The sequence below is a fragment of the Neopsephotus bourkii genome, unplaced genomic scaffold (genome assembly GCF_033783945.1).
Source record: "Neopsephotus bourkii isolate Nb327-2 ecotype Australia unplaced genomic scaffold, CSIRO-AGI_Nbou_v1 NB_942, whole genome shotgun sequence".
Taxonomy (NCBI): domain Eukaryota; kingdom Metazoa; phylum Chordata; class Aves; order Psittaciformes; family Psittacidae; genus Neopsephotus; species Neopsephotus bourkii.
This window is the reverse complement of record NW_026901436.1, coordinates 229,989-257,968: the sequence shown is the minus strand read 5'-3', so window position 1 is coordinate 257,968 and position 27,980 is coordinate 229,989. Positions and strand designations below refer to the sequence as shown.

General features: G+C 38.8%; 1 protein-coding gene across 50 annotated transcripts in view; it reads left to right on the top strand.

Moving 5' to 3' along the window:
- The window catches only part of CLASP2 (cytoplasmic linker associated protein 2), a 124,281-nt gene that overhangs the window by 72,476 nt on the left and 23,825 nt on the right, over window positions 1-27,980 (top strand). For 7 of the 50 annotated variants that reach the window (XM_061358443.1, XM_061358450.1, XM_061358484.1 and 4 more), the window contains 14 exons: window positions 35-90; window positions 986-1,156; window positions 4,312-4,335; window positions 6,936-6,953; window positions 8,837-8,938; window positions 9,073-9,099; window positions 10,800-10,826; window positions 12,759-12,929; window positions 13,860-13,967; window positions 18,386-18,448; window positions 19,139-19,248; window positions 22,096-22,119; window positions 22,575-22,819; window positions 23,427-23,490. In XM_061358443.1, the coding sequence (XP_061214427.1) occupies window positions 35-90; window positions 986-1,156; window positions 4,312-4,335; window positions 6,936-6,953; window positions 8,837-8,938; window positions 9,073-9,099; window positions 10,800-10,826; window positions 12,759-12,929; window positions 13,860-13,967; window positions 18,386-18,448; window positions 19,139-19,248; window positions 22,096-22,119; window positions 22,575-22,819; window positions 23,427-23,490 (1,210 nt within the window). The remainder of the gene's footprint in view (window positions 1-34; window positions 91-985; window positions 1,157-4,311; window positions 4,336-6,935; window positions 6,954-8,836; window positions 8,939-9,072; window positions 9,100-10,799; window positions 10,827-12,758; window positions 12,930-13,859; window positions 13,968-18,385; window positions 18,449-19,138; window positions 19,249-22,095; window positions 22,120-22,574; window positions 22,820-23,426; window positions 23,491-27,980) is intronic. The other 43 variants (XM_061358444.1, XM_061358451.1, XM_061358479.1 and 40 more) reach the window with 25 other exon arrangements.

The following is a 27,980-nucleotide window of genomic DNA, read 5'->3' as shown; positions in this document are numbered from 1 at the left end:
CTTACAGGTTTGTTCTGTTGTTTTCTTTTTCCAGTCGGCCTCTGTCTTCCAAATGGTCTGCAGCCAACGCAGCAAGCCTGGCAGGCAGAGGTGAGGTGGTTGCAGTATAGTGATATAGTAATATAATATGATGTGATATAAGGCACAGTGATTGTCCTTTGTGTTCTTTGAATTAAAAGCTTTAAATGCAGCTTAACATTTTACTGTCTTAAGCTTTTCTCTTGTTTACAAGCTGAACAATGGTACCTGTCACTACAGGCTACATCTGGAGCTAAGGCTGCCTCATAGTTGCTTCATGTTTTATGTATTTCCAGTTGCTGCGAGTATAAGACACAAATGATCGATTAGTAGCAAATTGGCTTGGAGTAAATTGCAGAACTCCTGCTTACAAATGGCCAGTAGCTGAGGGTGCTTGTTTTCTGGATACTGAGCTGGTAAACCGGGAGTCAAGTTTTGAAGACATAAAACAATGGTTAAAATTAATGGAAGCAAATAGTTAATACTCAGTTCATAATAGGAGGTGAATAGAAATACTTTACAGAAGATAGGACCCTAAAGCAATTCAAGGTAAGCATTCAGCCCATTGGTGGCTGTATCTCAGCTGAACTGTTGGTGATGTTACTTCCCCTCAGAATCACAAGGGATGCCATGACTTTCCTTATGTTGATAGAATAAATCACATGAATGTTAAGAATGACATGATTTGTACTAGGGTGAGAGCACATAGTTTGTATTAAACAATGCTGAAGTTTCACAATGAGCGAAGGTAAATACTACTGCAAAATAAATAGCTCTTTAGCTGAATTTCAAGGCAATACCAGGTCTAGTTTGTTTCTTAACGTCAATAATACTTAACTTGACTTACACCTTTTTACATGTCTTCCTGTCCTTTCTGCAGGTAGGCTGCAGTAGTAGAGGATGTTAACCTGTTTAATGCAACGCATTCCATTCATTGCCAACTGATTTCCTAATCTTTCTTTGCTAGCTTCAGGCAGCAGCAAGAGCGCTGCCAGCCCCGGCACACTGCAGAGGTCTCGCAGTGACATAGATGTCAACGCTGCCGCAGGCGCCAAGGCACGCCACGCTGCTGGGCAGCCCACCGGAGCCGGGCGCCTCTTGGCAGCCGGGCTGCCCCCAGGGTCCTATGCATCCTTAGGTAAGGGAAACATCCTCACGTTGAGGGGTTTATCGGAGGGTTACGGGAAAGCACTTCTACCTGTGAAAAAATGGTCATTTCAGTAGTGCTGGGATGTTGCAGAAGAGCAAGTGACCAGCTTAGCGAGAGGTTTTGTCTTGTGCTGGGAGAATGGAAGTGCAGAGGGTGTGTCCATAGTGTGGTCCTTACATTTGTTAATCTGGAGTTAATATTAAACACTGGATGGAGTGGAACCCTCACTTAACAGCAGAGGGTAATCATAGAATAGTTAGGGTTGGGAAAGGACCTTGACATCATCCAGTTCCAACCCCCCTGCCATGGGCAGGGACACCTCGCACTAAACCATCTCACCCAAGGAAATCATGGCTCTTTGTTTTTAGAAGTACTAAGGAAATGAGTGTTAGGACTCTTTGATTTTCCATTTTCTCAGCTTCCTTAGCTGACTGTTTTACAACAGTGCTAAAGAGACATCTTGACAATAAGTGGTGGCTTCTTCACACAATACAAAAGTTTTTTACACAATGATACACAGCATTGATTTCATAGATTTTTTTTTTCCTAAGCATGTTGGTGAAACTGTGTGGATGTTTTTCATGTAGGTGACAGTCTTCCTTGATAAGAATACTTGCTGTTGGATATAGACAGTGCTACAACTGATAAGAGTGCAGAAAGCTATTGGGTGGTGTTGATGGCAGATGCTAGAACCTCCACTAAGTGGGAAGAGGGTAAAGGAATATGGGCAGGGTTTTGTGTGTTCAGGTTATCCATACTCTAGGAGTAGCAATAGGGGAACTGAGATTCAGTGTTCTTCTTGGCTTGTGTGCCAGTGAGATTGCTGACGAGGCATGTCCTAATGTCAGTATTGCTGATCACGAGAGAGGCAGAGGAACAAGATAGTTCTGATTTACCTTGTGTCTGGGGAGGTGTTGCAGCACGCTCAGGCTATGGTTTCCAAAGGTTTTTGTTGTCTGTGTAAAAACTAGTTTAAATGAGCTGGTTCTTTTTTCATCAGGTCCTACTTGAATTGGTTTGAACACCACTGATTTAGGATTAAGTTTATGAGTGTGTGCTGACTGAAAGGAGTACTTGCTACGTGCAATAAGGATTTTGGGAGTGAGGTCCCTCTAGTGCCCACTGAAGGGAATTGGAGAACCTGGGTAGCAGGTGGCCACCAGTTTGCTGGGTGGAGGAGAGATGCTTGTGGAGTCCTCAGATCCTCCTAACTTCATGCCTAAAAGCCTGAAATAGGAGGGATGATTATTCGCCAAGATCAGATCATTGCCTGATTTGCAGCAGGACATATTCTGAATGTCAGACAAAGCTGATGTTGAGAAGTAAAAGTGGCACACAGCGTGGTGGTAGAAGGAAAAAATATGTAAAACAGAAAAGAAAGAGCAGTCCCTCTCTGTTAATCTGTCTTCTTGGTGCTGATGAAATGGACTGCTTTGGTCTTAAGAAAGTTAGCTCTCGACTGAGGTACTGGTTTGCTTTCAGAACATTTTCAGCAGTATGGGATTCATGCCCAAGATTTTGCAGGCAAGGGTTGATGGAGGAGAGCACAGAGGTTTTCAGGGAAGTGAACAGTAGTGGGTTTATGCAGGGTGAGAATACAGAAATAAAGAAATGGCTTATTCTGTTCATAGTTTATGGGTTTGGTGAGTGAGGGTGGGGGAGCAGATTAAGCAGGCAGTAAGTTCTGGTTAGATTCTTTTGAATCCTTAGATTTGAGTAGCTGGAAAGCTTTGCCTTGCTAGCAGATGCTATCACCCGTGGAGAAGAAAGCAGTGGTGGTTTGAAATGGCACAATAATGTGATGCTACCAATGTACAGTAAAGGCTAATCCTGTGCAGGTGGTATAAGGGCAGTGATGGTCAAGGAGGCCAAAGTTTGCAGTCACACAGGCACAGTACTGCTTGATGGAGCTTGGCTTATTCTCCTAATTGTATTTTTAATATTGGTAAGCTAGTTAAATTACACATGTAGAGTGTGACTGTTGTATGTTTGTATGGATTAACCACACAGTCCACCTCAAAATAGTAATTTGCTCCTAGTTTTCAAAAGGTAACCTTAAAATAATGGGGTGTGGATCCAAGCAAGTGCCACGTGTGGAAACTTAAGTGATAGAACTGTCAAGGTAATGCTGACCGTGCTGCTAAAATGCCTAGAGGATGTTCCTGTATTTCCGTTCTGCTTTCCACCTCTTCTCAGGTGTTGCAGTCAACACCAAAAATAAGAAACATTGTCTCCTGAAGCTTGGGTTAATTTTCACCCTCCCTTACAGAGAAGCATCCACCTTTTGCTTAAAGAGCTGCCAGACTTAGAGCCTCAGAGGACCACAAGTTCATGAGCTTAGTAACCTATAGTCATCTCTGCCTCTCTCCTGCTTTTATTATTAATAGAAGAACTCTTGCTTATTTATGATTTATTTTTATGAAGACTGTTCTAGAACCAGGAGGACGTTGTGTAGTTATTCTAAATGTTAGTGCCTAACTAAATGTTAGTGCCAACACTAAATGTTGACTGCCTCTGACATAGTCAAGTATGAATGTCGTTCTTGAGGAGATTGGAGCTGTAATTGTATGTCTGTCAAGCTAAATGGTGTGATTTTCATTGTTCCTGTCAGAATACATGTGTGCTACCTTCCAGCTGAACTGGTGAATCTTTAATGCTTTTGAACCAGAGTGGAACTTCCTTCCATTTGTCCCCTGTCTTTATTGTCATGTCTTTTTTTTCCTGCTGCCCCTTACCCTGGGTGGAGCTTCATACTCAGGAGCAAATTTTATAAGGAATATGAATATTGTTGCTCAGTAATGATATAAATATGTACCAATGCTTCAGTAGTGGTTGATACCAAACCTGAAACTGATCATAGATATTTTACTTGTGAGGGTTTTCTTCAATCTGGGTAATGTAGAGAGATTCCACAGAGATACCTGTGCAGGGTACTTCTACCCCTTTCTGTAGTTTTGTACCTTGTACTGAGAGAAACCTACTTTTACTTAAGGTAGCTTAAACATGCATGAATTAGATAAACATGTCTGCTGTGTTTAATATTAATGTATTTTCCTTAATGAATGTTTTATGACTCTGCTGTGAACACCTTTATTCTAACACACTAAGTTTTCCATGTTTCTTTGCCTGCTTTTTCAACAAAGAGGATACTTCTGACAAGATGGATGGTAAGAATCATTTAGTCTGTCCTCTTAATTCTATTAAATACTTAATAAAGTGTCTTATATAAAATTATTGTTATTTAATATATTTCTTTTCATTAACAAAAATACTGTGTTGTTTTCATTAACCCTTATGTAATCTTGATGTCTTAATATCTGTGTTCTGTTAATGCTGTATGTATCAATGTTTTTTGATGGCTGGTCTATCAGCAGCAGAAACTTTTGTCAGAAATGGTTGTTACTCCTGCTTTAAGAGCTCTATTAGTTACAGAGCAAGTCTGATCAATACATGCATTTCTAAAAGAAGCTGTAGTTCCATCGTCTTCCATAAGTTTGACCTGTAAAGTCAAATTATTTGGCTTTGTGGTAGAACAGCAGTGGGAGAGCAAAAGGTGCTTGGCCACATAATTAAGGATTTGTTAAGAAATTAAGCTAAAATCTCTTTCAGATGTACTGTATCAGAATCTAGTCTGGCTACCGAATTTTAAGTACGAGGAAATCATCTAATATAATGTAATTCTATTAAACAATAGGCTGTTAAGAAGACCTATCTGTTAAAATAGCTTACCATGTATTCCAGCTATGTTTTAGTTTGGGTTTTCTTAATTCGGTGTATTAAACACATGGAGGCAGTTGTCATGTATTTTTATCATAACTGCAAAGCAGTTGAAAATCGAGCTTCCCGCAGCAGTTGTCTGTAAGTTTTGCTTCCCTTATAATAAAGTGTGTTGTGGTAGATCCCTCAAACCCAGAATCCCGAATCATTTTAAAGCACAGGTCATCGGTTTCATGAGAAGCAGTTGACAGTATACGTGAAAATTTGAGCCATATTTGAGCATTGCAGGTGGCAAGCCTACTTGAATAGAATGAGGAGAGTTTGTACAGGAAGTAAGTCTTGCTTATTTCCATGTCAGATTCCCTTATGTTGCATATAAGAGGATTTATTCATAACTGTCCCTGCAAAACACTTTCTCTTGAGCTTCTGCACATTGTTACCAGTGACAGAGGTTCTTAAGGCCGTGAGTGCAGGCTTTTTTTTCTGCTTAGACCAACAGTCACAACTGCTGATGTCCCACACATCATTTTAAAAACAGAAGGGAAGTGTCCCACAGTTGGTCAGTATAACAGGGTTTTTTATAGAGGCTGTCTGTAGGGATGATGTGTGAGACAGGATGAATGAACGCAGCTTATTTCTCCAACTGTAGCTGCTCTGATCTAACCACCACCAGGAGGAACTAAAGTTCTTTAACTTCCACTAACCTTGGCCATGTGGTTTTACCACTTCTTTTGCTAGTGTCTTATAATAATCCACTATCAATCACTGGAGATGAACAAACACCAGAAAACTGATTTCATAAACCGAAAGTGAGTAGTTTTCTGTCACATAGCTCTTGGAGCTAATAGTGAGCCTTTAGTCATCCAAACCAGGTGGGTAGCACAAAGAAGGAGAAACAAACAGTCCTTTTAGGAGCAGTTAGCTGTTAGCCTTGCTTAGGTGATGCATAGAGCCTGCCTTCCAAGATCCAGCTCTGGAACATGTTGGATCTGGGGGGATAAGTTAGGGTTTGGGGTTTTTTGATAGAGACTGGCAAATTTGATTTGGAAAACTGTGAAGCACTCCTACATACATGTTACTGTAACTGTTTTTTGTGAAGAAGCATTGAAATTTACACTGAATTAATCTTTTAGAGGGAGTTTTTAAGGCTAACACCTTGAAGATAGTGTAAGATGAGGAAGCCATGGCCAGATCTGCTGAGAAAGTTCAGCTGAGGCCAGCCAAAGGCACTGACAGATGTTGTAGTCACTGAAGTTCTTTTACAAGGCAGAAGCAGCAGAAAGTGAAAATAGAAATGGAAATACCCTTGGGTTTTTTGTGAGGCATTTAACATTTTTATCACTACCAATACATGTTTTATGCCATAATCAGAATCGTTTCAAAACAACTTGGAGAGAAGAAGGACTGCTATTTAGAGAGCTTCCCATCAACTCCTAAGTACTGATGTCAGTAAAAAGATTTGTCTGACTCTCATTTTGTCATCATCAAGCCTTCAGCTTGGTGTACTTGTTCATGTGTGATCTGCTTTCAGCAAACTCATTGCTTCCGCTTCTCTGAGCAAAACTCCATCTTGTGTATTTTCAGAGAAATCATGGATTTAATTCGGAGACATCTTCCTTGCTGTCTCTTGTCCAGTTATCACTGTCCAGTGTGGGAAATGCTGTGTTTTTTCCCTGTATAATTTATAATAGTATGTTTTCGTTTTCAGAAGGTCTTGCACTAAGGTATTTTTAATGCCTGTTTTCATCTGTACGTGGCATTTTCTTGACTGATCTCAGTTTTGATATTTTTCCTATTTATTTTTTTGTGGCGGTTTTGTAAAGCAGTTTGGAAGCCAGTGCTAAATACTGTGTTCCTGTAACTCACTGGCAGCATAGTATTGGTGTTTCTTGGTAACGTTTCTTCAGTTCAGGAATGGAGTGGCAATAAAAAAGCTTTAGCCCTCTCGATAAAATTTGTCAACTTTCATAAAATTAATCTCAAAAAGGGATTGGAGAGACACAATATTGTTTGGAATATCATGTATTTTATTATTTTTTTTTCTGTTTAGGAACAGCTTCTGAAGATGGTAAGAAAACATTTTGCTAGACCAGCTAATATTTTCAGCTTCATATTTTCATTGATACAAATCAAGCTTTAAAAGTAGAATGTGGTCTTTCTGGGGCTTTGTGGAGGTTCATAAGTCCAGATTGCTTATCTAATACTTGGTTGTCATGTAGTATCTTCAAAATACTTTTGCTTTTCTTTCATTTCTCGAGTACTCATCTGCAGTAGAAGTGCCATGGCTTAACATTTTGTTTAGCGTAAAAAACGTAGGAGCTTTATCATTTTCCATTTGTTTTTTAAAGCCAGTCTTGTCACAGAATATTTCATCAGATGTGTTCGTGCTCTGGGAAGCAGGTGCTACTATTACTCATCTCTTTGAGGCCTGAGAATTCATGTTCAATACGCTATTAACATTTAAACCTGTCATCAGTAAATGGATGTAGAGACTCCAAGTGAGTTAACAGTTCATTTGCTTTGGAAGCACAAATGTTGTGCTCTGGTGAAATTGAACCAGGTTCCAAGTGGAAATTTAGCGTGGTATTGAAATAGTGGCACCCTGTATTCCCAGGTTTCTGGGCCAGATTCTGTATGCAGTTACATGCCTTGCAGTCTCACAGCACTCGGGGGGGAAAACATTGCTATTGCACAGGGATAACTAGTAGAGTTTGGACTAGTTAACCTAACCATTCTCGCTAGCATATTGTTTTCTAACAGTTTAGTGAATAACCTCCTTTATCCTGATTCTCTTATAGACTCTCATCTATGGCTATTCCCTCTACTTGGATGAATAATATTAACTTGGTTGGTCTCCAAATTCTGCTGTGGAAAGCCTAAAGAGACTAGAACTTAATACCAGTCTGTGTATCTAATTCTTCTGGGTCTAATATTGACTCTAAATGTCTAGAAAACATTTTAATGATGCTGGTTTTAAAGTGGATTACTTGTTGAGCTGCATCTACCCTGTATAAGCTTCTTGGGGTTTGTTCTTGCAACTTGTAAGAATTTGGTTAGCATGGTTTTGACTTCGTTTTTTTCTGTTGCTGCAGAGATTGGCTCAGGAAATGTAGGATATACTTCTACTATTTTCTTTTATGAATAATCTGTCAGTTACTTATGATTCATCCAACTGGGGTCTTCCTTTCTTTTGCAATTTCACTGTACATGCTGGGAGTTATGAGGAGCACTGCTAATAATGAAAAGTTCAACCCAAACCAAGGTGGTTTGGCTTGGTAGAGGGAAGTGAATCTGCTGGTTTAGTTCTTCTATTTGTTGAGTAGCATTTCCTTATATTGTGTTCTCACTGAGAAGTACTTAAGTGTACTTGCTCTTTGTAAAATGATGTAAAAGGTTTGGGAAATCAGGTAGAGGTCTGTGTAACTGTGGCCAGGCTAATGGTGGAACCTTCCTTAACAGGAAAGCCAGTGTTTAGATTTCTGAGGAGTGAAGTTAGGCAGAAGCCTCAGAACCCAGTCAACATAATTTTTGTCAGTTTCTGACAGCAAAAGCAGAATTACAGCCACAAGTAATCATGAGAAGACTGTACCTGGTACAGCAGCATTAGCATATGCATTACTTATTATATTTAATAAACTTCCTTTTTTTAATGTAATCAACCTATTGAAGGAGGAAACAAGAACGAGCTAGCTAGAGTCAGGGTGTTCAAGTGATAGTATAAATCATTTACAGAAACATGCAGCATCAGAGGGGAAGTACTTTGATTCCTCCACTATTAAGTCCTTCAAGGTGTTCAAATTTCTACTAATTATCCCAAATGAATCTTCACCAGTTGAATCACATTATCCTTTATTATCTAAAGTAACTTAAGGGAATGTTAGTAAGTGCTACTGATGCTTTGCTTTCTACATTACTGTGAAAAACTGGTCTAACGCCCTTTTTCCCTTCTAGGTCGTATACGAACAAAGCTTTCAACACCTTCTGTTGGTATTGCCAATTCTAAAACAGATTCAAGAGGACGGAGTAGAACCAAAGTGGTGTCACAGTCTCAGCGTATGTATATTCACTTTGTCAGTTATACCTGATAAAGAGGCCAAATGCCTAAGCATATATTCATTGACCAATGGCTACAGTCAAAGTTAACTTTAAAACATAGCTACATACTGAGTTGTTGTTCTGTGCCTTAGGTTCTTCATCGCCAGACAGCAATGAAGGTATTTTTTCAGTGTTTTGGGTCAGTGGTATTTGCATGCTTTTCTAATTCATGTTGTTTTTCTCTGGACAAAATAATAGGTTAGGTCTTCATTTGCCAATTAAATTAGATATTGGAATAAGAAATGAAAACTAAATCTACCCTTAAATTCTGTCTTCAGTTATAACTTCTCAACATTCTTTTCCCCCCCATTTCTGACCTCCCAGACACGAAAGACCAGTTAACTTGTATCAGGCACGAATGAGGCATGGACAAGAAATACAGAAGAGTGGGTTCACTGAATGGTGTTCCCAGTGTTACCTGCCAGACCTAATTGTCATTTTTCAAAAAGCCTTATTTTTCAGCCACAGTCATACCTGTTTTCATTTTAAGCTGGGCACTACTCTAGCTCTTGGATCTTTTTGCACAGTATTCATGTCTAAAGAGATAAGTTGAATTGATATTTAAATAACTAGATTCGTTTATATGTCATATGTGAAAATTAAATGCATGAATGCATTTTTACAGCCTTTCATTAGTGTTTCTGTTAATCACTGATGGCTCCAGATAGCTCATTAGAACCTGTCAGTGGGGGTGAACAAGAATTCTGAGATGTTCTAAGGAAGATACCCAGGCACATAGAAGTGGGCAGGTGAAGGGTAGTTGTGGCACCATGTGCCAGCTTTGGGGTTGCTTTATCTGACTGGAAATGGTCACATCCTTGTGGGGAGCAAAGTGCTCTTATGTTTCCATGCTTGGTTACTTCCCCAGCAGATAGTGGGAGAACAGCTTCCTATCAGATTGAAGCTTTCTGCTTTTATGTTTTAATAATTGCTGCACCACGGATGCTTTTGTAAATTTAGGTTACAACAGTGCTTTTGTTCAAAGATCATTTTATGAAAGACTTGCAAATTTGAATGCTTTTACAAAATATACTTTTTTTTTAGGGTTTCAGAAGCCCTTTACTCTCCTACTTTTAAATTGTAACACAAAATAAGTGTCTGTACAATCTATAGCTCATTGATTTATTCTTATCTATGGAAAAAACTAGCTCCATTTTTTTCCTCTCCTTTCCTATTTGGTTGTCAGGTCATTCAGCAACATGCAAAAATGACATTGCAATCTTCATTCAGAGAAAAAGAATTGAATTTCTGAATGGAAACAAATTCTTTCTCTTGTACCTCAGATGAATTTTAAAGAGAAAAATCTGAAATTCTGTGCAAGTCTTTTCAGTTGTGCCATTGTGAGTTGTTTTTTTGTCATCCACCGCACCTGCAGCTCAGTTCCTTTACTGTCTGTCCTAAATTAAAGTAAAGTTTTGGCCTTGTGTGTGATTTTTTTTTTTGTTCAGCTGTTGAACCTCTTGAACCTTTTTGGCAATGCAGTATTCTTTGAAAGTGATATGAAGGCTACAGTTTCATGTTTAATTGAAATGTAATTCTTCAGTATTATCCAGTTATTGATTAGAAAGCTGAAGAATTGTAATTTGCTTGTGCAGCTTTGCTTCATCTGCTTTGTGCATAGCATCTGAGTTTAATTCTTCAACTGTGGAAGCTACTTAAAAGCACTGCTTTAACATAACCCCCTGTGGCTTTTTTTCCTGTGTGAAATGACTAAAGCTTTCTTATTTCCATTTGCCATCCATTTCTTTAATCTGCTCTGCTCCCTCCCTCTTCATGGATTATAAACCCCTACCCTAATCCTGCCTTTACACTTGGTCAGGATCACAGTCTGCTAACCCCATTGGTGGTAAGAGTCTATGGAATCTGTGTACTCATCATTGTTTGATCACCTGTTTGACATCTTTCATTTGAGGACCCTATTCAGCAGAAACTCTGGCTCACTTTTCTCACCTGCTTGGTTGTAATCCTTATTTGGAAGGCAGTAGGGTTGGGAGGTTTTGGTCATTTTTGGAATGCTGTTTTATTAATCCTTCTTTCACCATTCACTTCCCTTAGACCTGCTGCCAGTGCTAGTACTGATAACAGCATGCCAGTGCTGTTATCAGCATTGTGTTTTCAGGATATTAAGCTTCATTTGGTTTGCTTGCGCTTCGCAGCTCAGACTGTAGGAAGATAAAGCATTAGAATGAGATGTTGCATTCCTTCTGTATTATTCTGAGACTCGAGTAAGTTTTTCAGGGTTTTGATCTATTGAATAAAACCTTCAAAAAGTCTCCAGCACAGTGAAGGCTTTTGAAGTATTTTAGTTGTTTTAAAGAGATACAAAAATACTGGAGGGCAGGGAGAAGGGATAGGAATAGCAGGTCTTAAGTTGAATGCCCTGATATGCAGAAATTGCTTAACCTTTAATTTTTGCAGCTCACAGCAATTGTACAGACTTGGCCCTTCTTTTTTTTTGTTGCTGTAGAAGTTACTCTTGATTTCTGCAGGCTGTTTAATATTTTATTTATCATTTCTGCTGAATAGGTCCGTAGTTTGCAAAAGGGATTTTGCTAAATGATCATTTCTGGTTTGAATTCAAACAATGAAAGTCTATGCATGGTACATTGCTTCACTTTTCCCCTACCCTTCTTCCCAGCATATGTTCTGTTTTGTTTGGGATTTTGTTTTTTTTTCCCATATAGTCAAGCTTTAATCAACTTGTATGGTTTTTTTTGATGTGCCTCATAAGAAGTAACCCATGAAACTCAAGATGTTGCATGTGAAGTCTGTAGATCTGATAGCATAGCTGTGGGCATACAGTTACCTGGTTATTTTTTAGAGACGACTGAAAGGTTTGTATCTGTATGGAGTTAACCTTGGGTGAAAATTATGTTTTGCTTTTTACTTGGTCAGACTTCCTGAATTCTGCAGTTGGAGGCAATATACTTACAGCAACTGCTGGTATAGATGAGTTGCAACTAGAGAAGAATGGATTCCCTATTAGGGCTTAGAACTTTAATTTTCTGTAGCTGGAATATCAAAACTGGGGTTCAAGACCAGCTTCTGGTAGCGAGTGCAGTGTGTTAAAGATTCATAGCACTCCATAATGTACAGTTTTGATTAATAAAAGGAAGAGATTCTGAAATACATCTTGATCAGGATTTTTAGCTTTTTTTAAAATCAGTTGAAGATTGTCATTTGAGTCTGTGGGATAACATCCTCAGAAATGAGCATAAGAACTTTGTCTTCAGTGACATTTTATTTAACTTCTCAGACAATAATGCTTGACGACCCCATGCTTTTAAAAGCAAGAGAGAAGAGTTTAAATATTAGGAAAAATATGTTATTTTATTGTGACATTGGTTGCATTGGAAGAGCTGGGTAATTATGAAATCACTAGTTTAAGGTTGCTCCCTTTAGCTTTTTAGCAGATTTTGGGGGTTTGTTTTTAGTCTTGTTTTGGTTTTTCCTTTTTTTTTTTATGGAAAATGTGATTAGAGTTCATGTTAGAGACATTGGAACCGTTGATGAAGACTGGAAATACTGTTCATGGTTTCTTAAGCGTATTGAGCTCTAAATACCATGTCAAGTGCTTCCTTGAATTGATAATTTTACCTACCTTGTGCACAGTGCTCTAAGAACTTGGAACAAGGTATTTATTTCACAGTTGTACCTTGTCAATTTTCCAGGCCATTTCAGTCTACCACCACTTCCCTACTAACTTTAAGCATTTCTTTTTAACCACGGTTGTGTATCTTCTCTTGCGGTTACTTACATTTGTTCATTTTGCCTTCAGCTGGCAGTAGATCTGGGTCTCCTGGAAGAGTTTTGACAACAACCACGCTTTCCACTATGAACACAGGAGTTCAGAGGGTGTTAGTGAATCCTGCAGCTGCACAAAAACGGAGCAAAATCCCACGAAGTCAGGGGTGCAGTAGAGAAGCAAGTCCTTCCAGATTGTCAGTAGGTAAGAATCATTGAATAACTTGGTTTCTTTACAGCCCATCTTACTGCAAGTGCCAGCTTGTGTTCGGTTATAGATGGATGATAAAATTGCAATACGTATCAATAAAAATCTAAACCATGCCTATTTTCTGAGGCTAGTTTTCACCGGGTCTAAATTTAAGCTGAACCTTCAAATTTTTGCTATTTATTGTCAGAATGCAATGGTAGGTCTTTTCCTCACCTCCCTGTGTTCCTTCTCTTTTCCTTTTCTTCACTTCCTATCTCTACCCACAAAATACCCACATTCACTGAATGAAAGTGTGATACCATCTTGAAAAGATTACTTTCTTCATTACTTTTGTGTTCTTCGTATGTGTGCTTGCATGTGTATATTTAATTGAGATAAATGAGGGTCATATGTCTTAGACCTCCTGATATAACCTGATCATTGCAAACAATACTATTGAAGAGTATCAGTTGATGTTAATGGTGTTGTTGCTGCTTTTTGGTTTGTATTTTGATTTTTACCTTAGCTGCATTCATTTTCTGTGTTCTGTCTTTGGAAAGCCATGGGGTTTTTAATTTACTGTTGATCAGCTTGATCTGAGTACAAATTCTGAATCAGTACTCTCTTCAGATTTTTTCATTTCTTGTTCCCTCCTCATCCTTTTTAAGAGGTTTTTCAGCCATTCATTCATTCAGTTGGTAAATCCCCATTTTGAGCTGTATGAAGCAATAACTTCATTGAATGGGCTACACGTAGTATGCTCCAGCACAATCAAACAAGTGTGCAGAAACAGCTATGACTTAGAATACAGCATAATCATCAGTGTCTGTTCTTAGAAATGCGTCTTTGATCTTACTTCAAAACCACAATTGCATTAAAATTGCAACTTTTCTTATGTCTTCTCCCTTCTGTGCTGCTGTTTGTCTGTACCCTGAATCATACTAGCACGAGGCAGCCGCATTCCTCGCCCTAGTGTGAGTCAGGGGTGCAGTCGGGAGGCCAGCCGTGAAAGTAGCAGGGACACGAGCCCTGTCCGCTCTTTCCCACCCCTGGGTAAGTACTCTCTGCCCCTTGTCCTGCATGGCTGTCCCTGCCCTTCATTACTGCTCCTAATGAGTCCGTGCCTACTCCATTTAGCTTATAGCCAGCCACCATTATTTTCCCTTCCTCTGGCTCACTCACCACTTCCTTCCATGGAGAGCTGACCAATGTGTGAATGGGTTGCACACTTGAGAAATAAGGGCTTTGCTAGTGTTAGTCTTACCTTAAATCCCACACTTGGAAAGGTGTGTCATGCGCAGAATCTGGGTGCCTTTTTTCAAAGGGCAGCTCTGCTTTTGGAAGGGTTTTTTGAAACTGTGTGTTTCTCTCCTTACTACAGCACTCATGGCTTGGGTGCAGTTAGATAATCCATTTCTCAGTGACCTCCTAGAGCAGAGTACAGTGTGGCTGTCATCCTCGGCCTGTCCCTGCACCAGCTGCTAGGGCCTGCTGCTGTTCAGCATTTCTCTCTAGCCAGTGAATTGTTCTGGTGTGTAAGAAGAAAATATACTTCATTTTATGTCTCCTTAGCTGTAGTGTCATAACTGTATTATGTGAACAAATAGTGGAATTACAGCTTTTTGCTATTAAAGCAAGTAAATACAATACTGCAGATATAGGACCAGTCTACTGGAGCAGTGTTAGGAGGCTGCTTTCCATTTTGGAAAAACAAGCAGCACACATAGCTAAGTCCTTGTACAAGCATATGAGCAAAGTACCATACTGAAGCTTACTTTTAATCTGCATGGCACAAGTGAGAAGTACTTGAGGCAGCAACTGTTGTTCAGTGAGGAAGAAGAGGAATCAAAACCTTCGAACTTTCATACATGTACAGCTACATTCAGCCTGCTTTTCTAGAGCTGCTCTAAGTACAACTTTTGGTTTCACTTAGTGCTTCAGTTTGTCAGCCTGGCACTTGAAGGATTTGGCAAGGTTGTTGAGCTGTGTCTGTTCCTGAAACGTCAGTAAGACACAGGAATATTGGGTTACGGGTATTCTGACATGTTGGTTAAGGATTAGGGAAGCTTCTCATCTCTATGTATCCTTGTCAAGGTTGCTAGGAAGTAGTAAATGTTGATAAAAGTCTTTTTACGTATTGGGTTTGTCAGTTTGGGTTTTTTTTATTATTTGGTAATGCAAAATTCCGTACAATTGTATCTGAAAGTGATCTTTTGGGGTGTTATTTTGGTCTGAGTTAGTGTTCAGTATGTGTCACTCTTCTTCTGTTTGTTCAAGTGTAGCTTGCAGTTAACTCTACCTGTTAAACATAGTCTGAAATAGGAAATCTCTGGTTTCTATCTCAAATTGAGGCACCCAGCTGTACTCCTAATTAGCATTGGAAGTCTATTGTGGTCTGGTAAGTCAGTATGCTTCCTGTCAGCCGTGGGTTCACTGGCAAAGTGCAGATTAATTGAATGGAAGCTGTTTCAATAACTAATGCTAATTCACTCAGATGCTGCTTAATTGGGAAATAAAATTAAAAGTGGACATTATGCAGGGTCCTGTAGTAAACTCGTGTTTTTTACCAAAACACAGCTGGCCCTGTTGTTGTAGTACACACATGGCTTTGTTCCTTTTACAAAGGAGGGTATTTTTCAGATCTTGTGCTGCTTTTGCTACCCTACAGCTTGACCTCAATTGCATCCTTGTGAGACCTGATTTACATTTCAGTTTTGGCCAAATGCTTGTTATTGTAAGAAATCTGTGTTAAACTGATACCGTAAGGTGGGACCGATGCTACTTGAGGTTTTTGTCTTCAGATATCAAAACAAGTACCTATAGAAATGCAATAGGCTGCATTGTCAGACAGCACGGAGAATGCAAAGTAGCAAATATAGGAATCCAGTGTTATTAAAAAACCCAACCAAGCAGCAGCTGTACCTGGAATAAATGAGGATTCCTAGGATTTCTTCCATTATGTGTTACTTGAATCATTTTGAGTGTCATTCAGTGTTTGTTTTATGAGATGCTATTAACTTCTATCAAAAATACTAAATGCAGTGTTTTTCAAGGGCAGAAGATGAAATAAGGCAAATTCAGGTCTGTAATTGTAGCTAGAGACAGCTGTACATGGGATTGGAAGGGGGAATATATTCTGTATTGTGTCTGATTTTCAGCACAGCAATGTTGCTTTGGAATGCTAAGCCCTTTGGGGGCGTAAGATGACTCAAATGCTATGTAATTGCTGATCCATATGCACTTGTATGAAGTGTTTCTGTCATCTCACATCTCAGTATCAGATTATAACCTGGGGGGATACCACCACTCTTGAAAAGCAAGGGATTAGTTATTTAAATGGATTTTTTTCTTGTTACATACAGTTAAATATCAGATTAGTATAACTTTCATATTTTTGCTAAGAAATTATGTCATTTTGAGGCCATTTAAAATCTTATTTTTTAATTCATTTGTCAAAAACCACCACAACAAAAGTCAGTACTGGCACAATTTCTGCCATTTGAGGGGTACAAAGAATATTTGTGAGAATATGCTTTGGAATAAAGTATGTTTGACCCAGTATAGTGCTTCCTTTTACTGTCTCAAAAACTTGACCAGCACGTTTCAAATCTCTATGGGGGCAGGATAGTCTTGAATTCTGTGCCTGAAGTATGAATTTTTAATTGTACCTTTAATTTTCAGGGCTTGGTGATGGAAAGTAGGTGAAAAGTTTTATCCCATTATTGCTTGTATTTAAAGCTCTGTCAGCTTTGACACCTCTGGTTTGACATCCTCTGTCCCATCTCCTTTTCCATGGTGCAATGCACTCCCAAAGAATCAAGGACTTCACAAAGCATCAGTTGCAAAATAGAATTTCCTAGATAAACAGTTTCACGTGGGTTTAGTTTGAAATGAAATACGTTGCTATGCCTTATATGAGGAGTAGAAAATTTCATGTGGAAAACCCACAGTGCTGTTCCTGGGACCTCTACTGGACTTTGGATCGTTTTGGTTGAGAGGTGTGCCGGTCTGTGTCAGGGTGATTTGATTCGAATTGGACTCTTACATTGTCAGTGTTCATCAAAGTAGAGAATTATTCATGGTTTCTATTTATACTATTTCATGTATCCAGAAGGTGCAAAATACTTGCATTTATAGTTAAAATCATAACAGTTTGTCTAGGGTTTATTTCACTGTTGGTGGACATTTGAATTCAAGTTCAAATTGTCAAACCCAGTTTCATTTACATGGCTGTTTAACTTGAGTGCACAGAAGAAAGAAGAGAAATTGTTGGACATACGTTGGATTTAAAATTACTTGGTTTAAGAAAAAAATATTGGCAATGGTGAGTCTATTTCATAGAATCATAGAATAGTTAGGGTTGGAAAGGACCTTAAGATCATCCAGTTCCAACCCCCTGCCATGGGCAGGGACACCTCGCACTAAACCATCTCACCCAAGGCTCTGTCCAACTTGGCCTTGAACACTGCTAGGGATGGAGAATTTACCACTTCCTTGGGCAACCTATTCCAGTGCCTTGGTACTCTCACAGTAAAGAACTTCTTCCTTATATCCAATCTAAACTTCCCCTGTTTAAGTTTAAACCCGTTACCCCTTGTGTTATCACTACAGTCCCTAATGAAGAGTCCCTCCCCAGGATCCCTATAGCCCCCTTCAGATACTGAAAGGCTGCTATGAGGTCTCCATGCAGCCTTCTCTTCTCCAGGCTGATTTCTTTAGGATCTCTAAAAGACCAGCTTTATGCAAGTGCCAGGAGGAGGAGAGTGCTCAATTTTATTCAGAGTCCTTCAGGATCTTTGGTTCCTGCTTTCCATAACTTTAAAGAATCTTAATGAACTGTAGTAAGTAACATGAATGTTTCAATTTCACATGTGATTTATTCAAAGCAAATAATACCCGTGTGAAATATGAATAGCATTAAGTTATTTTAAACCTTTAATTAAAATGGATATTAACTTTCATTCAGCATAGTGGTGAGTTTTAACCAAGGTTGACTTACGTGCACGTAGGCAGGAACTCAGGTTTACACAAGCTGTCAGCTGCCAGGGCAGTAGGTTCATGCAGGAGGCCCTGCTTGCAGGTGATGTTTGGTATGTAAGCATGTAGAATTGAGGTAACTGCAATAGAAGACCAGTATCCGTGGAGCTGTTTAGGTATTGCTGAGGATCCTCTGTGTGTTTGTGTGCGTGTGTCCACACATCTTTTCTTTAAACGTATTTGCTTTTAATCTGCTGTTTAATCTTTTAAAAAGAAAATCATGCATGAAATGTCCACTGAACCCGTATAATTCTGTGTAATCGTGTTCTGTATAATCAAAGAACTTCCCTGGAGCTTTTTCCTTCTGTGTATTGCTCAGTTTCTTTTGCTAAAGCTGTATCTTTTTGTAAGTATTCTCTTGTTCATCTAAGCAACTATTGCAGCACTCTGCTTCCATGGTAATAGATAGGGTTTATATGATCCTGTTATTGCAGCTTCCAGACATCACTCCAGATCCACTGGTGCCCTCTACGCTCCTGATGTTTATGGGGCTACAGGTGAAGGATGAGTACCCTTTGCTGTCATCTGTGCAGTCATCCTGGATTTTTTTTTTCCTTACCCACGTGGTTATTCTCATAGTTCAGTTTTTTAAAGCATTATTTGTATTAATTTGAGTTTTGTGGTTTTAGTAATCCAGATAGTTGTGTTTTATGTTGCTAGATTTTGTCTCCTAGATGTTAATCGTTTTCTTCCTTAACAACAACCATTTTGTTTTTACTTGCAGAAGACCTTTTTTTTTAGTTTTCCATTTTTCAGTGTTTGTAGAGCATCCTTTATGCATGTAGTTTTCTAATCAGCGCTCTCGATAGCATTCCCATTCCATTTGCTTCCTTCTAAAATGAAAACAAAAACCCAAAATGAAGAAGACCTAAAAAAAAATAATTATAAAAAAGGTTCTTTCAGTTAAAACCATTGTGCTGTGGGATTTTATTCCCCTGTGGTACTAGAATAGATTGTGTGCATCTGACTTTGGTTTTTACTTCATTTCTTACTTTTTTCTGCACCACTAAAGAATTCAGAACGGAAATAACCAGTATTTCAGCCACTATATAATTTGTTAGAAATGTTAAGCCAATGCTTTTCTTCTGATTGGGTTTTGTTGTTGTTTTTTTTTTAAGAGAGTGTCATATTAATGTCCCATGTTCCTCTCGTGACTGAATTCTTTGTGTTCATTTTTGTTGTTATAGCAGGTTCCAGCTTTGGAATTAGTCAGTCGAGTCGATTGTCATCATCAGTTAGTGCTATGCGAGTTCTGAACACGGGTTCTGATGTGGAAGAGGCAGTAGCAGATGCTTTGGTAAGAATCTCACATTTACGCTGTGTAGGATAGAGACTCTGCAAATGTTTGGTGTCTGTGTATTAAAGTATGCAAAAGAACTTGTCAGTCATGGTTTTACTGGCTTCTGGGTGGGGGGAAAAAGAGAAACAGAATTGGTAGAGCTGCAAAGTGTTGGGATTTTTGTTCCCTACAGGATTCGTAACTTCTGAGAAAGGTACACTTTTTCCATAGCAGACAGGAAATAGTTTTGTGCTGCTCTGTTGGAGTGGCCCAAGGAACCACTTGAGCAGGTTGCATTAACCAGCACTTGGCCACAACAGCCAAACTTCTGGGTAGGTTGAAAGCTTGTTAGAGCTGGCAGTAATGACAGCTGAAGCAGTCTGCTTCTCATAAGCCTGGGTTCTGTTTGAAGTTGCTCTGTCAACATGTAAGATTGATGCTGAAGAGATAAATGATGGCTTGGCAAGCAGCATTTCTTAACTTTAGTCTTTGTTTTGTTTTCTTTCCAAACTGTTACACTGAGCTTAAACCTGGTTCTGCCATTCCCTTTCTTAACCTTTGCTGTTCTTCAGAAAGGGAGTGTTTGGCTCCATGACCCTCCTGCCCCAGTGAGCCAAGCTGAACACGTCATGTCGTTTGCTATTCTGACATGTACGTCATCAAGCTGAAGTCTTCAGTTAATGTCAAATACTTACTCTATGAATCAGATACAAATATTTAATGATACTCAAATAGTATACAATAACTGATAAAAGTGAGTTACCTATTGATCAGTCAGGATGCTCTAAGCAAATCATTTTTAATCTTTTTATTGATGTTCCAGATAATCTTTTTCTTAAACCAGCTACAAATTAGATTATAAAATAAATAAGTCTAGCCAGATATGACTGGACAGGGAGAACCAAGATATCAAAGGAAAGCATCTGAAGAACTTTGACATGTTCTTAATCTGGTGGTTTATTGATTCCTTGGTTTAGACTATCTTCTTGGCACATCAGTTTAATACTGGTATGTCTTCACTGGCATAGAGAACCAAGATATCTGTGAAATCTTTTCTGAGAAGTCATAGTGAGATTGAGTGGGTTTTCCCTTTTCTGATACTGTAAACTTGCAACAAGCTTTCAGCATTGATGGGGAATGCTCATTAGTTAAGTGTCAGTCAGCCTGGAGTTGGGAATAGGGAGCAACAGAAAAACATTGGTCTGTGGAACATGAAAAGTTTCTGTTTCTAATTTGAAAACCAGCCTGTGTAATAAATTTATCCACACTGGTGCTACATGCAGAGTATCTTCAGTACTTTTAACAGCTTCATAGCTTATTCAGATTTAGCTGGGCAAAATATGTAATAAGAATATAAATGCAGAAGAAACTCATACTTCCAGTAACTGCTCTTGTAGCTGGAATGTGTCCTGTTTGCTGAAGTAACTTAAGTTTGTTCATAGAAACTGGTTTGTCTGACCTGGATCCAGAATAGCCTGATGCTGCTAGAAATGTTAGAGGAAAATTGGTTTGTATGTTTTAGCTAGACTCTAAAGGATTCTAGCTAAAGAATCTTTAGAGGATCAAGAAGGATCAAGACCAGCAACAATTTATTACTGCAGCATTTGCCTGCCTGCTTCCCTGCCATGCTCTCAGTGTGCAGCTTGTCCTGTATAAAGGACCCTATCTAGATGGAAATCTGGTTATGAACACCCTTCTTATGTTACCATAGACTGAAGCGCCCTCCTCAGAACAGTATTTCTAAAAGGTAGAAGGTACAGTCCTGACAGATGTAATATAAAAACATTCTGGATTATATTACCATTTTTGTGGTATAAAAACCACTTGGCCAGTTGTAACACTGCTCAAGCCAGTGGCATCAGTCTCCTGGCTAAGATCTCCTTTTGAATATAAGATACAAGTAATGCAGCAATGTGGTGATCTCCACATGGTTTTATACCTTTTATTTCAGCACAGTCCTTGACACTTCCGATTTTATTCCTTTACAAATTCTTTTACTTCTGGTGACCCTGTTCAGAAATGCTCATGTCTTTGGGATTTTTCCCTTCCTTTGTTCTCCTACACATCTGTATGCTTGTTCTCTTGGCAGTAAGCTTGCTTGTTAGATGGTGTATTGACAAGTCTGCATTGCAATACCCTCCGAGTTATTCCACAGTTAAAAATGAGAACCCTGTACAAATGGGAGTGGTATTTAAAGGGAAACTCATCAAAGGGAAACCAATCACACTGCTGCTTGTGTGTGTGTATAATGAAATCAGATTTTCACTGCTAGCTTCAACTCCAATATTTGAATGGCAGGGTTGTTTTGCAGAGGTATGTGGTCTTCTTTTCAGGATAACTAGCATTTCTTCAGTTGTGTTGGTTTTTTCCCTCTGGCCTTTGGCATGTTGTGTTGTGTTCTGTTTTGTTGGCTTGGGTTTGTTTTTAGGGGATCTGGGGTTTTGCATTAGGGTTTGGGAGTTTTTTTGGCAATTGTTGCAGTGACCAGATTTCGATATTTAAATGAACTTAAAGACAGAGGTGGAGGAGTTGATGGAAAAACAAAGTTTAAATTACTGTCTCAGATAGCAGTTGAGTGCATGTGTGAAATCTTCATGCTTAAATGCTACTGCATGAGACACAAAGGTGTTGACAGAGAAGTCTGTGTGACCAACCAGCAGATGATACATAATACTTCCCTGGAAATGGAAGCTTAGCAAACTGGTTGGCAATTCATGGTATTCTAATCAGATGCAGAGAGCCAAGAACAAAATTTACAGTAAGACAATGTGTTGTTCAGTAGCAGGTAGTTTAATAGTCAATGCTGCTGTGCCTTACCTTCCTGTTCTCAATTTCTGTTTCTTTTCAATAATTTACTGCTAACAGCTCTTAGGAGACATACGGACTAAGGTATAGAAACTGTTTTCTTTCTTCAATAGTTTAATATTTTGCTATTAACATGATACAAAGTAAGTTAAAATGACAGAGTATGTGGGTTTAGACCTCAGTCTTACATCCTGTAACATATATAAAGCAATTAAGAGAAGTAACTAACTTTCAATACAGTCTTTATGTCACCCTATTGTGCAATGGTATGGGTTTTTACAAGTAAACCTTAAGTTGAATGTTCCATCAAATGTCTTCTTGGCATTTGCTTTGCTTTTATATTTGGGATACCTTACAAACCATACTCCTTTAAAATAGGTTTATTAACTTGGTTAAACCTGCTGAACAGTTGGAGACATTTGTCAGTGCAGGGAGTAGGGGTTACACTGATAAATTGAACTGTTGGTGTCTATTCTTTACTTGTCTGTATACTCTCTCTTTGAAAATCAGTGCTAATGTGAGATGTTTCTGTACTATAGAAGAAGCCTGTGCGAAGAAGATACGAGACGTACGGGATGTACTCAGATGATGATGCCAACAGTGATGCATCAAGTGCCTGTTCAGAAAGGTCCTATAGCTCTAGGAATGGAAGCATACCAACATACATGAGACAAACAGAAGATGTGGCTGAAGTCCTAAATCGCTGTGCCAGCTCCAACTGGTCAGAGAGAAAAGAAGGCCTTCTAGGCCTGCAAAACTTGTTAAAGAACCAGAGAACTTTAAGGTAAGAAGAAATTCCAATCGAAAAACAATTCATTTACAGTCAAAGGGTGGCAAGGGAAGTAGGAAAGGAGGCTCATGTTCCAAAGAATTCAGAATGCTGGGGAGAGGGAAAGCTAGGTGTGCATCTCAGAGTAAGATGGGGGAAGGAGTCACTTCTGGCCACCGGTATATAGGACCTGTTTAGAAAGCTCAGTTTAAGTAATGGAATTTAAAATCAATACAATCCTTGCAATCAAAAAGGTGCCTGAAGTGCTTGCATCTAGTATTAATGGAAGGCCTTTATTATTTTTGTTGTTCTTGTTATTAATATTCTTCTTATTAATAGGGTATTTATTCAGAAGAAACTCTTTATCACTAGCTACTAAGTGTACCTTTTTCATGATCTGCTGTGTTAAAATACAGAGATGTTATATACACCAACTAATTTAAAGAGCCATTTCTAGGGTGAAAGTCTCATTTTAGTCGTTTTTATTATGTCTTAAAATGCTTTACTTTGTTTACTAGATGACTTGATTCAATATTTACAGTTGATCGCACTGATTGCTGTGCGTTAGTGCTCGGCAGTACTAGCAGGGGAATTGACTAACGTATTGTTGTCACTTTGACAGTCGTGTTGAGTTGAAAAGACTGTGTGAAATCTTCACAAGGATGTTTGCTGATCCTCACAGTAAGGTATGTTTAGGTTCCTCCTACTTTCAGTAAAGGTTTGAACACTATAATAGAAAGCCAGTTGTGGTAAAATATGCCAGTGGTATTTACACATGTCAGAACTGGACAGGCTGTTTTCTGTAAGCAATTAGCATCAGATTTCAATCCATTTAATTTGCAGTTTTGACCATGATCATTTTCCACCTTGTTTGCAGGATAATTCAAGTAAGATAAAGGTTAGTTTCATCTAAAATACGTTGAAGTAGGTCAATAGTTTCTGTTAAAATTTGTAAGTATTTTTAAGGAGTCATGTTGTTTACAGAGGATGCTTCAACATCAATAATGTTTTTCTCTCAATTGAAAACAAAAGGCTCTGGTGCAGTAATGTGAATCATAAAGAAAGTGGTCTGACTGAGTCATACATGATGAGTAACGAATTATACCAAATATGTACTTATTTATTTTCCAGGGTATTTTGTATTATCATAACTTGTGGTGTCTTCCTCAAATGTCATAGATAGGCCTGGCAGTTGAGACTGCTGTGTAATTTTTACATCACTGATAGTATTCAAGAAGTAAGGTAGAGAGTATACTTTGATATAAAAGAAATTGCAATGTTTTATTCACTTTTACTTAGGTAAAGACCCAAGGAGAATAAGCCTTCTGTTCTCTAAGACCATTAAAATCTTTTTAACAGTGTTACTTCACTTGGTAATACTTACACAGTTTTTGTGGGAGGTGGGTTACTGGTACAGCTTCATACATGCAGTCATTTCTCATAGCAAAAGGACTGCAGCAAGTAGGGAGCTGGATAAAGTTAAGAACATGTATCTTCATATTTTGTTTGAATTATAGGCTTGTTTGGAAAAAAACCCTTTCATGTTGAGTATAACATGTCCCACTTGGTGTCCATATTTAAGAACTGATAAAATGATAACCCAGAAGAATTCAGAGCAGTTACTTCAGAAGTATTGGTTTTTCCCAGCAGAGTTCTAAAAAAGGAGTTTGATTGGGTAATACATTTTACATATTTTAAGTCTTCCTTATTGCTGCCATGTGAAATTAAATTCAGACTGATGAGATGTCTGGGCCGGTCCACTTAATGTTCGTCTGTCCTCCTTGTTTTTCCTGGTAAAGAGGTGACTGAGCTGCTATCTGCAGCATCATGTAGTTTGGAAGACACTTGTATTGTACGCAGCAGTGTGATATCAAAGTTGCTGGTACACTGCAGAAATGCAGAAGAGACTGAAGCCAAACCGTTACACTGCAGAAAGCGTTCCATAAAAACAGTGGTTAAGTCAGAGGAGAGGACAGAAAATAAAGTGTTGAAACGTTACTGGGTTTTAAATGAAGCCATGACAGAATTGTGACTACAGCTTGGTTTCATTTTGTTTGTCCTTGTGTTAATTAGTATTGCAGCTCTGCATGGATCAGAATTACCCTGGACATCTGTTTGTAGTGGGGGAGCCAGGGAAGGGTAATGAAAATGTTCCAAAATTCAGGTGTATGTGTCAGAAGAGCATTTTATCTTTTCATTAAGCCTTTAGGAATATTACATTGAATTATTCTGCTTGATTGTTTTGTTTACTGGGCATCCTCACATAGAATAATGTTGCTATGATTTCGCAAATGTGGCCTGTGTTGCAGCACACGTGTTGCAACTGTTCTGGTCACTGATGCCTTGCCTGCCTTTTGGTGTTGCAAAATGATGGGAAGTTACCAGTCTATTATAAGGGGGAATCCTTTGAGTATTAAGAGTTCACGAGCTGTGATTTTTTTGTATCATGCACACATGGCTACACAAATCTCATTTTAGACTTTTCAAGAGTCTGTAGGAATTCTCCTGTCATCACTTTTATTGTTTGGTTTTTGGTTTGTTTTTTTTAGAGGTTTACTTTTACATGATAGCTGGATGTAGGGAATTGCTTAGAAAAAGAAAGTAATATGTGGAGGAGAAAATGGGAGAATGATTTGAGGAACATGCCAAGTGCATATTGGTGTCCCAATAAAATTAAGTTTATCATGAGAGTTTTGAAATACATTTTTTGTTTTATTTTGGTTTATATTCCATACAGGAACTTTGTATCGATGGCCACTAATTTGTGTGTTTTTATCTTTTTCCCTTTTTTGTTGTTTTTTGTTTTGTTCTGTTTCGTTTCGTTTTGCATGCTGTCCCCTGTGTTGGAACTCTCTTTAGAGAGTAAGTTGGTTCAATACTTGTTGGAAACCTAACCTTACTTGCATGAATGTGCAATTAACCCTTTTTCTCTATTTTTCTTCCCCAAAGAGTTCATGCAGTGTCAAGCCTTTTGCAATCATAAAATGCTCTATACAATTATGTAAACTGTGTGGTTCAGTTTCGAGATGTGCTTTCTCTACTAATGAACTGACATTGTTTGGTTATGCATTCCTGCTTTGTATTGTGGTGGTTGGCACATCTGAAATAATTCACTTTAAGGGCAGATCATGTATAATTCTTTTCATATCTGTTTATTATTTTCCACTATCAAATTATTAAAAACTTCAACTTCAGATATTTGATTTCCGAATTTTAAGTCACATCATGAAAACAGAAACTGCAGACATACATATACATCGTTCAACGTGGTGCTTGAGTTCCATTTCCCATTCCAAATTCATCCTTTACCTGAGATGCTCTTACAGCTGCCTTGAATTCTTCATACTTTGTCCTAAAGCAGACCGGTAGGATTCGTATGTTTCTTAAAATGCAACATAATGGCTCAACTTAATGGAGTTTTCCCCAGACACTCACTGTGGTGAACCTAAAATCAAACCAAGCTTGAAAACAAAATTGAATCTTCAGTTACGTGTCTTTTTAACAGCTAAAACCTCGGCATGGGATCTTCAGAGTGCTTTTGCCGCAGTGATGCGTAATTCACTTCGTAATGATTTCAGTTTAAACCACTTACATGTTTAAGTGTAAACCTCTTCACCAAGACGCTGTAACCAGTTTGTCCAGTTTGCACGTTAATGGACAGACATGTGTGTCAGTGTATGCAAACTCAGAGAAACCAGTAGAGTTTCAACTTCTGCTCAGCTGTACAGTTTACTTTGAAGGGTTTAAATACAATTGTTAAGACCCCAAGTGTAATTTACAGCACCAGAATTTTTGTTGTTGTCTGCCAAAGTCCAGTATTTTTCCCCTTATTTTAGGGCTGTGAAATCCAAAGACTGTCATGTCACAATACACAAAGTACTTTTTGGTTTGGTTTTGCCTGGGTTTTATAACTGTGCCCACTACTTGTGCATCTACAACGTGGGATATTGTTTCAGTTTTCAGATGAACACAGAAGACATTTCCAGTCCTGAGCATAAAAACTTCTTCCCACTACTGGCAGGGTAATTTTTAAACCTCATAGTGCAAATACAGATACAAACCTAGAAGGTAGCAGAAGACTTAGCTGTATTTTGTTGTTGTTTTTAACAGCTTTCAACGTAGCTTGTCCCCAAAGGGAAGTTACTTAAAGTAGCTCATCCTGATGGGCTTTATGTTGAGTAGGTTTTGTATTGGTTTATTTCTAACAGAGCTGTTCAGTATTTAAGATGGCTATTGAAAGATTCTCCCTGGTCTGTATGAGATCCCGAAAGAATCATAAAATCATAGGATACCAGGCTGGAAGGCACCTCCGGGATCATGCAGTCCAGCCTTTCTTGGCAAAAAGAATCTGAGTTATATTTTTTATTTCTAATGCACATTTTGAGGCACTTCTGTTAAAGATACCTGGGTGGATTTTTCCACCTCATGGTGTGAATTTGCTCCCCCTGGTTTGATTGCCAACATGAGAAGAGATGTAATTCCCCAGTGATTGATGAAGGCATGCAGCAGCATGCACCTGCTCCTCTGTACCTGATCAGTGCTGTGGAAGGAAGCTGGTTTCTGCAGCTGTATGAGGTCTGATCACAGCTGGGGATCATCCATTCACAGGCAGCAGCAGAGTTTGGGCTTAGGCCAAGGCAGGTCAGTGGCAGAAGGTGGAGGGGTTCAGCCCGCCCTCTGCAGCAGCCTTTTCCAACCGTGTTCCCGTATCATAAACACTCAGGAGGACAAAATCTCTCCTACCCTCTTAGCAATACTTCTGCTTTTATACAGAGCCATGTGCTGGAGCTGGCGTGAGTATCAGTTGTGGTTTTCAGCCCAGGCATCCATTTTTCTTGTCAGAGAAACAGGAAACGCACAGGCCACACAAAGATACAGCATGTGCATTACCACAGGCCTTGAAAAAGTCATGAGTGAGATACTAGAAATGCTGTTTCAACAGTGACCGATTTGTCCTGCCCTCCTTTATCCTGCCCCTCCAAAAGGCCCTTCTTCCTGGTCTGAGTGCTGAGGTTATTAGAAGTACAACAGGGGTTTTCTTACTGAATATAGACTTTCCACCATTATTTGTATTTATTATATAGAATATTATTTGTTGAAAAGAACACAGTGGATAAAATCTTCTTGGAAAGACAAGAACACTTCTGTGTTTTAAACACCTGCTAGTCTGAAATGC